The sequence below is a fragment of the Alternaria atra genome (assembly GCF_907166805.1).
Source record: "Alternaria atra isolate CS162 genome assembly, contig: 21, whole genome shotgun sequence".
NCBI lineage: Eukaryota > Fungi > Ascomycota > Dothideomycetes > Pleosporales > Pleosporaceae > Alternaria > Alternaria atra.
In genome coordinates, this window is record NW_025091319.1 from 814,849 (window position 1) to 830,297 (window position 15,449).

At 52.2% G+C, this 15,449-nt stretch overlaps 4 protein-coding genes across 4 annotated transcripts; 2 read left to right on the forward strand and 2 right to left on the reverse strand.

Moving 5' to 3' along the window:
* Positions 1–1,654: 1,654 nt before the first annotated feature.
* Positions 1,655–4,843, forward strand: ALTATR162_LOCUS700 (uncharacterized protein; the record flags this gene model as incomplete). Its single annotated transcript, XM_043308294.1, has 5 exons — positions 1,655–2,230; positions 2,280–2,831; positions 2,879–3,136; positions 3,189–3,366; positions 3,414–4,843. 5 exons carry the CDS (start codon positions 1,655–1,657, stop codon positions 4,841–4,843), a joined length of 2,994 nt encoding a protein of 997 aa, XP_043164229.1.
* Positions 4,844–6,362: 1,519 nt separating this feature from the next.
* Positions 6,363–6,874, reverse strand: ALTATR162_LOCUS701 (uncharacterized protein; the record flags this gene model as incomplete). Its single annotated transcript, XM_043308295.1, has 2 exons — positions 6,363–6,694; positions 6,748–6,874. 2 exons carry the CDS (start codon positions 6,872–6,874, stop codon positions 6,363–6,365), a joined length of 459 nt encoding a protein of 152 aa, XP_043164230.1.
* Positions 6,875–7,764: 890 nt separating this feature from the next.
* ALTATR162_LOCUS702 (uncharacterized protein) lies at positions 7,765–9,153 on the forward strand (the record flags this gene model as incomplete). Its single annotated transcript, XM_043308296.1, has 1 exon — positions 7,765–9,153. The coding sequence occupies one exon, from the start codon at positions 7,765–7,767 to the stop codon at positions 9,151–9,153; it is 1,389 nt and encodes a 462-aa protein (XP_043164231.1).
* A 1,337-nt stretch (positions 9,154–10,490) lies between these two features.
* On the reverse strand, positions 10,491–15,212 carry ALTATR162_LOCUS703 (uncharacterized protein; the record flags this gene model as incomplete). Its single annotated transcript, XM_043308297.1, has 2 exons — positions 10,491–10,984; positions 11,066–15,212. The coding sequence occupies 2 exons, from the start codon at positions 15,210–15,212 to the stop codon at positions 10,491–10,493; spliced, it is 4,641 nt and encodes a 1,546-aa protein (XP_043164232.1).
* Positions 15,213–15,449: the final 237 nt, after the last annotated feature.

Genomic DNA, 15,449 nt, shown 5'->3' on the forward strand with positions numbered 1-15,449 from the left:
GAGGTATTACGATGAACGCGCGGATGGACTATGACGAATGCTGTGTGTTTTGTATTGTAGCAAAGGCGAGTATATCGACTTTGCGATGGGAATCTCCGACTTTCGCAGAGCCTCGAGAGGTGCCCAGTGCATGTCATTGCTTCCCGCAACACATGCCCGTGCACCCGCGCTCATTCACTCCAGATCTGCCGCTAGCCGAGCTGCCTAGATATGCGGACTACTACTCGTGCGGCCAAGTCGCTCACACCTGAGACACACCAGGAGAACCAACGCTAGACTGCCCGCTTAACGGCTGATGCACTAGAAGTGGAAGGATGCAGTCTAGAAGAATGGAAGAATTCCCCGATGTCATTACATGCTCTTCACGTGCACATGTCAAGGTTTATAATGTACATGAAGCGACTAGTCGGCGGAGTTTGTGCAGGCCGTCTGAGTTTTACTGTTGGGTATTCGCTTGCGAGATTCGTGACGGTGACGTGCTTGCGGGGTGACAGACTTGACAACTTCGCGTCGAGAGTCTGACACCTGCTCCACTTCTCACCTTACGAGTAACCATGGAATACTGAAGCTTTTAATACCTCGCCCGGATATTTGTGTCAGATATTTCAATGCTCTCCAAGCGCCGATCGGGCAACATCACCTGCTCTCGCGTTCGTCTGAGCTGGACCAATACGCTGTTCTCGTTGCATAGCATGTGAGAATGGGCGCCTAAGGAGGCTCCATGTCGTTTACCACAATGGCATCACGGCCAGAGAACGGGATGTGTTCTTCCACACCGCTTTAACAAACGGCTCCAACAATAGTCGCATGAGCCGCGTGGTGTACCAAGGGTTTGAGTTCCCGGTTAACAAGGCTGGAGAAATGGGTCCGCGACAGGCAGGCAGAGGGACGATCGCGGCCCAAGGCAGCACTTGTGCCGACATAACAAACACGCACGCGGCAGATGGTGAAGTGGGTGATGTACCGCGATAGGCTTTCACATTGCTAAACCGTCAAGTCATGAGCGCTGCCATGGGCGAGGGCGGCTCGCCGCCGTGAGTCAGCTGTCATATATCGCAGACTCGCGGTTTATCAAAGGACTGGGCTGGAAATGAGTGGAACGACGACGCGCCGGCTGGCTGTGGGGGTGACACCGAGGCCGTCACCGTCGCTGCAAACATGCGCGTTGGTCCGAAGAGAGAGCCCAACGGAGAGTGGGAAGCTTGGGACGCCAGTGATTTGCAGTAGTGACAGTGACATGTTTTGAGTTTTGTAGTCGCAGTCACGTGCGGCTTCTGCAACGCCGCATATGCGGGTGAAACGCCCAACTCCCCCTTTCAGGACGACCCGCTGCAGCGTCTCTAGACATTGGACATCCCACTGCGAAGATAGCAGCGAAGCTATCCACATCAGCAACCGTTATCGCGACCCGCGTGCTGCAGGCCTGGCTGTGAAATTGTCTTCAGTCGCCGCACGATCCACGTCTCGCCGCCCTGCTCGGTTTAGCAGCTTCGACCCTGACCGCCTAGGGGCCTAGCGCGAGCGCAAGGAGATCGATGAAAGCAGCATGGAGGGCGGACTATCGTTTCACTCGGGTCTGGCGAGAGCCCATACCACCTTCGCCGTCTCCCACACACCACCAAAGTCGCCCTCAAAGCAAACTGCACACGCCCGGATGACCTCGACCGGGCCGCCTGCCCTCATGTCGCACCAGAGCTTCCAGAGCACCTACTCGAGCTACTCGCACAGCAGCGCGCGCGACACGCAGAGCACCCAGGCCACGAGCAACTCGACCCTCTTCAACCCCCCGCCCAGCTTCCCGACGTCGTCGACGCCCGTCAATGGCGGCCCCGTGGAAGCCTCGGACAATGTCCTCAACAAGCGGGCCGACAAGGACACCTCGCTCTTCCAGCGCTGCTTGACGCTGCAGATGCGCCTGCGCGCCATCGAGGGCTTTGACCGCTGGATCGCCGAGGAGGAGAACAAGGCCGACGACGACGCTGACCCCGTAACGCTGCTATGGCGCACCTTCCGGAGGGGCTACCCACTGATGGAGCTGTACAACGCCCTGGGGCCCCGCACCCTGCTGAGCATCCCCAGCACCAAGCAGGACGAGAAGACGCTCAAGAAGAACGAGAAGATGGCCTGCTACAAGTTCATCCAGAGCTGCGTTGCCGAGCTGGGCATCCCCCAGGAGAGCTGCTTCATTCTCGGCGACTTGTACGGTGACGACACAACCGGATTTGTGAAAGTGAGCATTAGCAAGACTGTGGGGTAGGCCCGCGCTAACAGATCCACAGGTCACCAACGTGGTCAATCGCGTGCTGGACGAGCTCGTGGCCCAGGGCAAGATCACTGGCGTTGCCGCATCTCTGGAGAATGCCGGCGGCGTCGTCACCAAGCGCACCCAGCGCGAGCACATCATTGACGAGCTGGTCAAGACGGAGCGCACCTATGTACAGCATCTCGAGTTGTTGCAGGAGTTCAAGAAGCTGGTCGAGGAGAAGGGTGTCATCAGCGGCGACCAAGTACACGACATCTTCCTCAACTTGAACGCCCTCCTCGACTTCCAGCGCCGCTTCCTTATTCGCGTCGAGCAGACAAACGCCCAGCACCCCGACGAACAAAACTGGGGAAACCTTTTTGTGCTCTACAAGGATGCCTTCAAGGTCTACGAGCCGTATATCGCGAACCAGAAGAAGTGCGAGCAGATTGCTATGCGCGAGTTTGACAAACTAAAGGAGACGGGTGGACCTGCTGAGATGCGACAGATGGTCGAATCGCCGACTCTGCTCGCGTCTTTCCTCCTAAAGCCCTTCCAACGACTTACCAAATATCCGCTACTACTTCGTGTATGTCCACAAATCCTGCTCTCAGACTCTGTTGCTAACACACATAGGAACTCCAAAAGAATGGCGACCTCGACGAAGGACGACGAGAAGACATTGCACGCGGTATCGAAGCAGCTTCCTCCGTGCTCGCAGGCACCAACGACGCCATTGCGCGCGAAGAACGTGTCGAGGCGGTGGAGGAGCTCAAAACGCTTGTGGAAGACTGGAAGGGTCACCGGATAGAAGGTTTCGGCGACCTTCTTCTACACGGCCAATATACTGTTTTGAAGGGCGAGAGCATGAGCTCGAAGAATGAAGAGCGAGAAGTAGGTACCAACAAAGTCCATACCGGCGCATGCGCTGCTAACTCTCTTACAGTACAAGATATACCTCTTCGAGATGATCCTCCTCTGCTGCAAAGAGATCAACGTCAACAAGCCAAAAAACAAAATGTCCACTCGATCCCTAGTCACCAAAGACGGAAAGCCGAAGTTGCAGCTAAAGGGCCGCATCTTCATGCAGAACGTCACAGAGACAATCTCCCTGCAGAAGCCTGGTACGATTGCCACAACCCTCGTCCGTCACACTCGCTAACTATTCCAGGCTCATACACCTGCCAGATTTTCTGGAAAGGCGATCCTGGAATCGAAAACTTCATCATCAAGTTTACCTCCGAAGAGACCATGAAGAAATGGGCCATGCAGGTCGACACTCAACGCCGCGTCTGGAAGGACCAGGCACGAACAAGCGCCAGCACCACAGCGTCCAAGCCATCAGACACTCAGTTTGCTTACATGCGCGACCAAGTGCTAGAGAACCCGTACCAGGAAGACGACGATGAGGATGGTGACGAGGACATCGATCCCGTTACTGGCTATCCCTACTCACGACAGAACACTTCCACCCCCTCGATACGCTCGCGGTCAACCACTGGTGAAAGCGGCCCCTCCGATGGAGGTTCAAGGGTAGCACCTCCACGCTTTCCTATGGGCTACAACGGCCAGCCTCCACTAACTCTGCGCACCCAGCAAATACAAGATGCCGCCAACCAAGAATCCTACTTCTCGCCCACGGCCGAGACGCCGATGCAAACGCCAATGTCAACCCACTCTAACGCACGATCAAGCCAATCATCCAACGGCACCTTCCCCTTCCCACGTCAAGCACCACCAAATGGATACTCCCACGAAGAGAATAACCGTCACACAGCCCCTGCTCAGTCACGTCACGGATCTAGGGGGGAGAATGTTCAGCATCCACAAGGCCGTGCGATGCAACGCCCATCACTTCCGGCCAATGCCACTCTTTCAGCTCAAGGTAGATTGCGGGCAGCTAGTAGCCCCGATATCAACTCACATCTCCAAGGACAAACTCGAAGAGCGCCGCCATCACAGCCAGTACCAGATGTGCCCCCTTTCCCTACCCACTACGCCTACAACGCAGCAATTGTCAATCGCAGTAACAGTAACTCGCCCAACAACCCACCGCCACGAGCTGCAACTCAGTCTCCGGCAATCCAACGAGACCGTCTGATACAGCAACGAACCGCTGCGGAGCTGGCCAACGCGAACAACGAGTACCACAACACTGCCATGCGTCGCGATCCCAACTATCCCCCAATGCGCACAATGACGCCTGCATCATCGTTTGAGCGGAGTCAGGGCACTCTAACACCAGCATCCATGGACTCACGGAATATGTCGCCACCGCTTGGCCAAGACTCCAATATACCTACTCAACTCAAGGTCAAAGTCCATTGCCCATCTGCCGGTAGCTCCATGGTCTTGGTCGTCAGCACAAATATCAGCTACCAGTCGCTCAAGGATCGTATCGACGCGAAACTTCAACGGTCGACGTCCGTATCGCTTGGCTCCGGCCAAGTCAAGCTCAAGTATCTGGACAGCGACAACACATACGTAAGCATCCAATGTGATGATGACGTACAAGAGGCGTTCGAGAACTGGAAAGAACAGCAGAGCAATCTTAACCCTGGCGGCGGACTAGGCGAGATTGAACTTTTCTGTCAACGGTAAATTTCTGTTCTCCTTTCACATTTGGCATTACGGGCGCTACACTTTGGCATTGATTCTGGCGTTCATATGGCGTTATTCGACATACACTGCTTTCTTTTTATTATATCCTGTGGGAGGGCGAAACATTACCCTGGCGAAATTTGGGTTGGGCTGCTCACAAATATCCTCTCTATCGACACATCATTATCCATCGCACATGCGGGATCAGCTGGAGGGTCCCAGCAGGTCTGCGTTCATGTTAACGAGATTTCGCGCTGAAAGATCATATCTATACCACACGAGTTCGGTTTTTTTCATACTGCTTCGTATGCAGTGCCGGCTCTTTTCTCACTTCTTCTTCTGTTGAAGACTATAGGGTGGTAGGTGGTACGACTGAATGACGCAATGAACTTTCTTCATCTTAGCTTTTCACTTTCACTTCTTGGTATGAATTTGTTGGTGTAAGATTGAGAGTTTGGAATGTTTTGTGTTTCTTCTGCGGTAGATGTTTGTTAGGTATAGAATACGATGGTTTGAGGTAGTTATGGCACGTCTCTGCTGCGTCTTGTGTACGGCAGTTGTACTTCTTCTACTCTAGTCTTGAAGGATGCTACCGCCTAAACCAACCTGGAACCCACTCTTGTCAGCATAATGACTAATGCCTCGGCACATCAAGGCAAATATGTCACACACGCGACAACTACGAAACAAACATATCAGACACGATGGCGCCTACATACACCCTCTCCGAAGCATTGCCCTCAGATGCCTACAAAATAGCATCCCTATTTTCTCTATCATGGAAATCCCCCCTCTCCCGCCTCCAATTCGGTGGCGTGGAACCAGACGCCCTAGCCACCGCAATGACGTCTCGCATCGCCCAGCAGATCGAGGAGAAAAGTATGCTCTTCATGATAGCCTGTGAAGCAGATACTAGGGAGGTTGCATCTGTAGCTCAATGGACGGCTCCTACTTGTACCTCCACAAAAGATGCGGAGCAGCAAGATAGGGAAACAGAAACAGCACAACAGCGGGCAGATAGAGAAGAGCGGGAAACATTTGAAGACGAAATATATTTCAACTCCCTTCCTCCATCGAGTAATCGCGCTCTTATCCTGGAATTCACGGCTGGTCTTCGTAGACTGAGGCAACGTATACTTGGGAGCGAACCGCACTTTTTACTGGAGAATCTGGCTACACATCCTGAACACCGGGGACGTGGATTAGCGGCAAGGCTTATAGAGCATGTGCTGGTTATGGCTGATGAGAGGAGCGTGGTGACGTATTTGGATACGGCGGAGGATAATGCTGCAAGGAGGTTATATGAGCGACTGGGGTTCGAGGAAAGGGGTCGGGAGACGATTGAACATTTGAGTAAGTTTGCGAGCAAGGAAGAGATGAAGAGGGTTGGGGTGAAGGAGGCGCATACCCATGTAGGGTTTGTGAGGGTACCGAAAAGGGAAGACTGAAGGGTTATGTCGCCACCAGTAGATGGAAGACTTCGCTACCAAGGAAAATCTACTTGCACACCAGCTGCAGCCTAGGTCTCGAACCACTCCAGCTCATCCTGTTTCCCGAATATCGCTCTATAAACTCTATCCCCGTCGTCTTTGATAACCTCTTCAGTGTGAATACTATGCAGACTATATTCTCTTTCGTCCAAACTACTTCCGTCCGTCCCGTCCTTAGCAGCCCCAAATATGCGGATGTGGATATAGCCGTTGTCCAAAGCGGGCAGCTTGACCTTGCCAAAAAGATGCAGACCATACGCTGTGACAGCCACGCGAACGGATTCGAGGTCGTCTGCGGCGAAGGATACTAGATCAGCGTCGGAAAGCTGCTTGACAGCACGAAAGTACTCTGGTTCGTGCTCTGGTGAACTTGTCAGGAGTGTAGGCGGAGCGTAGGTAGGAAGGTTGTTTTACTATCATGGTCGCGACGTAGTTTAACAAGCTCTTCCTTGACGGTGTCGAGGACAGAAGCGAATGCATCGAGGGATGCTGGTTGCGGCGCGTGTGCTGCGCTGAGGTCGACGGTGTCTTCTGTTGCCATGTTGGGACTGTGTCTGTAGGTTATGAGATAGCTAGGTAAGTGGATAGATGTTGGAAATGTCAGTACAAGATTTGATGCGGTGTAGTTCTAGGTGCTGCCAGGGATACTGCCATGACGTGGACTGGTCAAGGATACGATGCTGAATGAGGCGTGTCGCGTCTCAGCGAGTCGGCATTGAGCGCCCAGACTGTAAAACTGGGAACTTGGGTGTGCAAACTTGGTCTTCCATTGTCGAGAAGATGCACTAACTAGCAATCTGTTACGACAGACGTGGATACCGAGAGACTACGTTTGTGAATGAATCAGTTGCGAGGTTCATTACACTAGAAGGCGTAGATATGGGATGAGTGATTGCTCATGGACCCTTGGACCCTGAAAAGTGGGGACCTTAGATGACTAAGTACGACATCACGCCCTCCGCAGCTTTCCCCGCTCCGTCCCGCCCTTGCCTTTGAGAACTCCCTGCCATCAGACGTAATTATGCACCGAGAGCAAATCATCTACTCACGAAAGTCTCATTAGCGTGTAAGTTCTTTTGACGTCTGGCTGAGATCCATCAATGTAGGCGACCATCTCGGGGTGCGACAACGGTCCGAAAGATGGAAGGGGTCACTGAATGAAAGGTACTCACATGCCGACGTATGGACGAGTACAGTCGTTTTCTGTCAAGAACAGCTCAAGCTACAAGCTGCTTAGTCTTTCCCTTCACGGTATCACAATCGCTCGGAATGCGAGGTCAAATCGGCTCATCGCACCGAGTGCTCTCAGGGCCGTATTGACTACTGCCAACCACTTGGGCGTCTAGAGCGTATAAATGCAGCCTTCCCCCAGAGGTTCATAAGTCCTTCTACTGACACAACTCCATCGCCACCAAAGTCTTCTGCTCCAACATGTCTACTACTACTACCATCACGGAAGATCGCATTGAACTAACCAGATTCCCGGCCACTCCTCATCACCTGCCAAGCAAATCTTTGCCTTCCGCCTCACGCCCAACGTCCGTGACTAACAGTCATGACGAATTGCCCGAGAGCGCGACCTACTCTGTCACGGCAGTACCGGACGGGGGATATGGGTGGGTCGTCGTTGCCGGTGGCTTCACGACGAGCTTTTGCAACAACGCGATAATCAATTGCTGGGGTGTCTTGCAAGCTGCCCTACTAGACTCGACTTTGAAGGACGTTCCTCCGTCCACACTTTCTTACGTTGGCTCATTGGGGCTCGCGGGTGGTGCGTTATATGGTCTCGGTGCCGTGCGTCTGATGAGACAGATAGGCTGCCAGGCAACAATTCTACTCGGAGTCTTTCTCATGGGCCTAAGTTTGATCGGGGCGAGCTTCTGTACGTCGAATTTGCCTGGTCTTTTCGGCACATACAGCATCATTGGTGGAATTGGCATGTCGCTGAACTGGACTGTTAACAACACAGTTCCTGTGCAATACTTCAGCGCTCGTCTTGGGCTTGCAAATGGTCTCATCAAACTCGGCGGTGGCGTGGGTGGCTGTGTCATGGCCGTTGCTTTGGAGGCCTTGTATCGAAGAGTCGGTATCGAATGGACCTTCCGGATCCAGGGACTTCTTACTTGGGCTGTCGGCCTTCCTGCTGCTTGGATGGTAAAAGATCGTGTACCGCTTAGGAAGGCACCGTTCGTCGACCTTCCCATGTTCAGGTCTCCAGCTTTCATTGCGACCTTTGCTGCCAGCGCCATCGGTGTCTTTGCGCTTTTCGTTCCGCCATACTACCTACCATTGTTTGCGCAATCAATCGGCCTCAGTCCAAGTACAGGTGCCGCTCTGGTTGCAGCCTTCAATGCCTGCAATGCCCTTGGCCGTTTTATCGCTGGTCCCCTGTGCGACAAGATTGGTCCACTAAACATGTTCGTTATCGCGATGGTCCTCAACGCGGCGAGTATGCTTGCGATCTGGCCAGTCTCCAGCACTTTGGGTCCACTCGTATTGTTTGCGATCTTGAACGGCGTTGCGAATGGCGCATACTTTACGACCCAGCCGACCGTAGTTGCTGGAATTTTCGGTCCTGGACGAGCTGCGGTAGCTATGAGCATGTCGGTTACAGGCTGGAGTGTTGGCTATCTGATGGGCGCGCCAATTGCAGGCTACCTGCTGGAGGCTACAAGTGGTAGATGGAACAGCGGTCCAGGTCAGAGCATTGATGCCTATCGGCCTGCCATTTTCTATGCTGGTGGAACTGCGACCCTTTCCGCGTTATGTGTTCTAGTCGCGAGACTTACTGTCACCAGGAAACTAGGCAAAAGAGTCTGAGTGTTGGGAACGGATATAGCAGTGGGTCTTCATTCTTAGATGTGATTAATTCAATTGGAGTAGGACATGGATTCCATCAATTCGCCTGTACATAACAGCATCGACGGAAACGTGGCACTTACAACAGAAAAGTCGATCATGCGTAGTATCTCCCGACCCAGTCTTCCAATATTGACTCTGATAATTGTCTTCCTTCCGTGTTCGCTGACCGGCCCTGCAAGCTTTGCTTTAGATCTTCTTCATCTTAAACCATCAGCTCCCGTACGCTTTCCAGCATACCACCATATATGCCTGGGCCATAGTGATGAATAGTCTCCACACTGGAATCAGTTGTCTGTTCGAACGGTCATACAAAGAACTCGATGCGGCACATCGGACAAGTTTTGGAGTCGCGCATCCAACGCGTAAGGCAGTCGCGCCCGAATATGTGTCCGCATTGCTTGACAACAACTGCCAACTCAGAGATAGGCTCGGTAGTAGAAATAGACTTGTTTAAAATAGATGAAGATGGGGCAACCTCCATGATTATGGGTTCATGGCAGATGGGGCAGGCAGATGGGGCTTCGTCCCCGGTAGTGGCGGGACGAAAAGCAGTGTCGCGTGTGTAAATGCTAGTAGACGAAGACATATCTACAGTGTTGCAGGCCCCACCCAGCGATTTAGGAGGTGGAAGGGAATCTTTCTGATCATGATAGAAGACTAGACGAGATATGAGCGCAAATATACTTCATGCCAGAATGCGACAAAGCACCAACAAGCGAGTTTTCACGGTCGCTAACAAACGGTCAAGAAATACATCACACGTTATCGACGTACCCATGGATGACGATCCCTGCAGACACATCCTCTTAGCTCACATTATGCCTTCTATTAAGGCTCACTGTTTTGGCGGGTGAGTGTTACAGTCGAAGGTTTTCGTGGAGGTTGGGTCAACGAGTATTGCATTCATCATCTATCCTGGACTGTCAATGTGATAACGCCCATTCCTTCTCATGACCTAATCGCCGTCTGCTCATCCCAGTCCAGAATTGTAAATCTCGCAGTTGGCGATCTTTCTTCTTCGTGACCAGGTATCGAATACGATTCCGCGACATCTTTTTCCCGCATCAATCGCCCTTCTGACATCACAATTTGTGCTATGTTATCTTCCCTAGCAAACAACAACATGGTGTCGCTAATTCTCCGATGCACTGAATCCTCCATACTATCCTCCTCTTTGTAATGCAATACTTGTTGATGGCGTACAATGGCATCGCCAAAAGAAGATAGATATCGCTAAATGACTCGCTTGCTCGCTGGTGTGACTGCATTTCGTGCTTTGGCGCGTTGCAACTTACTCACCATTCCTCATCGTCAGCAGTGGAGATGGGAGGGGCCTTGCGTTGCTTGGTATACACTGAGGTCTCCTGTGCATCTTTGGTGCACCCAACACAGTCTAGTGGATCGGAAGGCTTCTGGAAAGTTTCCATATACTGCAGACCAAAATCATCACTCGCCCTCACGATCTTTGCGTGAAAGCAAATCAGCGTCTCATTTGCCATTTTCTCGAGCGCTTCGCAGTCGATGTGTACCCGCAGCGTCACCAGCGCGCTGTAGTATGCTTGGTAGAGATTCTGCATGATGGAAATTTCATTGACGATGAACTCCAATTTGCTGTCCCTCGCCTTACGCCGCTTGTTGGCCTCGTTGCGCCAGATATCTGGAGCACCCGGCAATTGACTCAAGCTTTCGTACTCCGACATCATTCCGACATCCGAACGATATTGTTCTAGGAACCGTTCCAAGCGATAGTCGTAGTCGGGATGGAAGTGGGTCGTGATATCGATGTAGGCTTTGATGGTGGCGATGAACATTTGCCATTTCGTGGAGAGAACCTCCATTTTGCTCAAAGCCTATGGACTTTTCCAATTACCTTCACTGGTGATGTTTTCCATAATGATTTGAAAATCTTCTGCAATCTTGATGAAGGCAGAAGGAGCATTATTGCCGGAGTTTGCATCCAGCCAGTAGGTGCTGCATGTATTGATGGTGGAAGCAAGCTCCTTAATCTGGCCCGAGCAATCTTCAGACTCATCTTCAAAATCATCTTCGGAATTCTCTTCGGCATCTTCAATGTTGCCTTGTAGGGCCTCGGTTCGCTCGTGCTCATCAGCCTCCGTGTTCATCGCGTCAATCCTGACGCATTGCGAATTAAGGCTTGACATCCTGGCTTCTAACCTATCCATCACATCCAACGCGTCACTGGTGTTGGAAGACTCATCCTCAGCAGCCAATGATTCTTGCTTTGTGTCTTCCGGAATGCTCGCGACATCGACATCAATTCCCGCTGCGGCAGAGCCAAGGACATCATGGCCTTCGTCTGCCCCAACCCCATCGACTGGCCCATAGACCTCAGGCTTCTGGACTTCGGTAGTCTTCAGAATGCTACCAACCTCACCCGAAGAAAACGTAGTATCGGCCTTGTCGTCATCAACTGGAGGCTTGAAGTCAAACCCACCTCTCCAGCTTCCAGCGTCGAATCCTGACGGGAGTATCGGCAGAAAGCCGCCTTTGGGAGGCCTGAAGGTAAATTTCGATGCCACTTGAGATGCAGTTACTACTGCAGGAGCCACTAATACAGTCTCGGACTCAGTGAATCTACGCTTCTTTGCCAGTCCCCCCTTGCCGTCCTCTTCGCCCTCCTTTGGAGGGGAGTTGGCGAATACAGTCTTAGAGACAGCCTTAGCGGGAGTGGTCAATGGCTCCCCAGGCTGTTCCTCAACAAACTGACGTGATGGTGTTGAGGCTTGCGAAGTGATCTGAGGCACAACCGACTCCCGCGTTGCACTGTTGATAGAAGTGGCGCTCACTGTTGTTGTCTTCTCTTGGAAACTCAAGCCTTCCAAAATGAACATAGTGCCTGAAGGTATAGACTCGTTCTTCGCAGTTAAAGCCGGACCGTTGAACAACTGGGGAGCAGGCGAGAAGTGGCTCGATGTGGCGTACGGGCTGAAGAAGCCAAAGACATTTCCAGTCGCAATCGTAGCAGAAGGGTCAGACGGCTTGCCATTGTCGTCCAATGTTTCGGAAACATCGCTTCCAGCCATCTCCGCATATTCAGTCGATGTAGCAAAATCGGCAGTGAATCTTCCGACAGGGGTCATATCCACCGCCTCCTTTTGGGCGGGCAGGTCGGCGTTCCTATCCAACATCTCCACCTCTTTGGACAGAGGGTGATAAGCAAGACCGTCCATGGCCATATCCTCCTCTACGTGAACGGTATTGTGGCCAGGGATAGGGATTGTCGGCAGACCATGAGGAGGGGTACCTATAGCAGCTGTGATGCCGACAGTGCTGAAAGTGTTTCCTACCTGAAGCCGGTTAGAGCTGGCCAAGGTTTCGTGGAAGGCGATTACAGGGTGCGTTTGGGCTGGTTTTGTTATCTGGATGTCGGATGAAGGAACAGATGAGGAGCCGGTAGGCATATCGAAAGCAGCGGACTGATTGCCAGACCGATCTTGGGCAGCGCTTCCAAGACTGCCGTCAGTGTCGTCATCCTCACTACTGTCATAGGACTTTGGAAAGCGTGGAGATACAAGTTCTTGGCTATTGCTTTCAAGAAACTCATCAGACAGTCCGCTGCTTCCAGCGTCGCTTGCGGAACGGTCCGACGGCGTGTCGTTGCCTCCAGCCAGGTCGAAGAGTTCGGCGACGGTCTGCGAATCGAGGCCATGATCTTCCAGGGTACGATCAGGGAGATGGCTCACTCCAAACAACTCGCTATAGTACTGGCGAAACATTTGCTCTCCCGTGAGGTCACGATCGCAAACGTTGGTCCAGTGCGTATGCCACTGGTTCAACTGTTCGCACTCTTCCTGGATGGTTCTCACATGTTCGACCATAGATTCCTCAGTGAGACTCCAAACGCTTGATTCCCGAATCTCAGGTACCGTTTGGGTGAAGAAGCCCGCCAATGGGTCACCTGGTGAGAGCGTGCTGGATATTGAATCGAGAACACGGCGGAGCTCACACTGGAGCACTTGACGATCAGGATTCTGTTGAATGTACTCAATGAAGTTCTGCTCGCCAGTCTTTCCGTTGTCAAGGACAGAATGCCAATTCTGCGTCCAATCCATCAGGTCCGACTCAAAGTTATCCATCGCGATAAGGTACGTGCGAAATTCAGGATGATCGGTCCAAATTTGCGTCTCCCAGCGCGCCGCTAGTTCCGTAACTTGGATGTCTGATAACTCGTGCGCGTCGTCCATGACTTCCTTGGCATCATTGATGGAGTTCCGGATTGTTGACCGATATTCCCTTCGCTTTCGGTCTTCAACGTTGAGAGCACCGTTGAACTTCTCCGAGTTGAGCAGATGCTCGTGTTCACACATTTTCTCTTTATGCTCCACTCGCTCTCTCAACCTAGCAATAGCTTTTTCTGAGCAGTCCTCAACAAGTTCGCTGAATAACTCATGACCCGTCTTTCCATTGCCCGGAATAACCATATTCCAGCTATCTCGGCAGGTGTCCACAGTATCCAAGTCATCGTTCAGGACCTCTTTGTATTCGTCGAAGCCGCCACTCTCCCATCTTGCCTGTAAACGGAGCTTCTCATCCCATCGGTCGATGATGGCATCTGAACTCTCTGCATAGTGACATAGGTGTTCCTCCACAGATGCTTTAAGATAGGCCTTCTTGCTTGTGTAGCCCATGTCCTCGTCATCGTATTCGTCTTCCGAACCGATATCACTGTCATTCTCGTTGATGTATGAGTCGTCCCCAGAGTAATGTGTCTCTTGCCCCTCACCATGTTGGGTGGGTGTGGCAGAAACTTCGGAACCAAGGCGTTCTCGTATGAATTCAGAGAATCTGGCTTCACCGGTCATATCAAGATCTTCATCAGGATAGTCGTCTCTATACTCAGCCCAGATACCTAGCTCCTCGCATTCAGCTTCCGTATGTTCTACATGCTCGTTGATGTCGAAGCCTTGCTGGCAGGCTGCAGTCCAATTCTGACTTTCCCATGTGCGCACGACTTGCGCAATGTGGAAGTTGGACAGGTTATGAGAAGGGGGAAGTAAAGCTCTCATGTTTTCTAGCTGTTCTGCGAGGACGTTGCGTAGGTTTTGACGTTCCTTGTCTTCGAAAGACGTTGTAGCGGATACTGTCGATGCACTCAGTTTGTCCAAAGATCCCGTGTACGTGGTATGTCGTGGTTCGTTCGCGTGAAACTTTTGGACATGTTCAACAAAGAATTGGCGGCCGGTCCGGTTGCCTGAGCAGTCACCCTCAGTCGAATCCCAGTATGTCTTCCACTCTTGAAGATCCTCGTCCGCTGCCTCGAAGTCTTCGTTGTACGTAGCAGTCCCGTCACTGTGCTTGGATGACGTATCCCAGAGTCTCTTCTCCCAATCAGCTGCAAGCGCAACAGCGTCGAGGTTCATTGTCTGATCTACAGGTTTCAACAATTTGCAGATATCCAAAATGTGTTCTCGTAAGGCTCGGCGGTTGCTCCTCCGCCGTCGTTGCTCCGGCGTAAGGTCTTTATGAGGTTGGTCTGCATCGAGCATGGCTTCAACCGCATCCGCGGCAGGGTTATGTAAACCCGTATCTGAACCAGGGTACGCCTGATCATCATTGGCAGAAGCGCTTATAGACTGTGGTCTATATGTGATCGGCAGCATCTTGTCGTTCAACTTGTCGATTTGGAAGGCAAACAATTGTGCACCAGTCCATTCTTTCCCATCCTCACCCATCCGAGCTTTGTTCCACTCGTCATCCAACTGGTCCAGCTCTTGAAGAGCCGAAGAGATTGCATCTTCAAAGTTGCAGATGTTGTTATTGGAGTTTCGCACCAATTGCCTCCAGATGTCAGACACCCATTGCTCAGCGAATCCCTCAGGCTCTCGTCGCACGATCGTGTCATTTGGAGAACTTCGGGTTCTGAAGTAAGCGAGCTTCGAGGTTAGGTCCTTGATAGCTTTTTCGCTCGCGCTCTTCTCTTCTTCCGTCATCGAACGTTGTCGTGTGGTGTCCGTGTTGGGAGGACCTGCAGTCATTTCGACATCAGGTGGGCCCATGTCAGCAGTCAAGCTAGGGTCGTAGTCCTGGCCGCGCTTCTTTCTTGCGCGGAGCGGCTTGGGGGTGAAGTTTGGCCTTGGTGGGAGTGTTGCGCCAGGCTGAACGAAGCCGGAATTCACATCGTTGATTGACGCAGACGTAATTGTGAGAAATGAAATGAGGAGTGTGGGAGTGGCATGTGCACAGTGGAAGTGAAGGTGAAAGTGAAGTTTCGTTTGTACGTGGCAAGGCGGCGA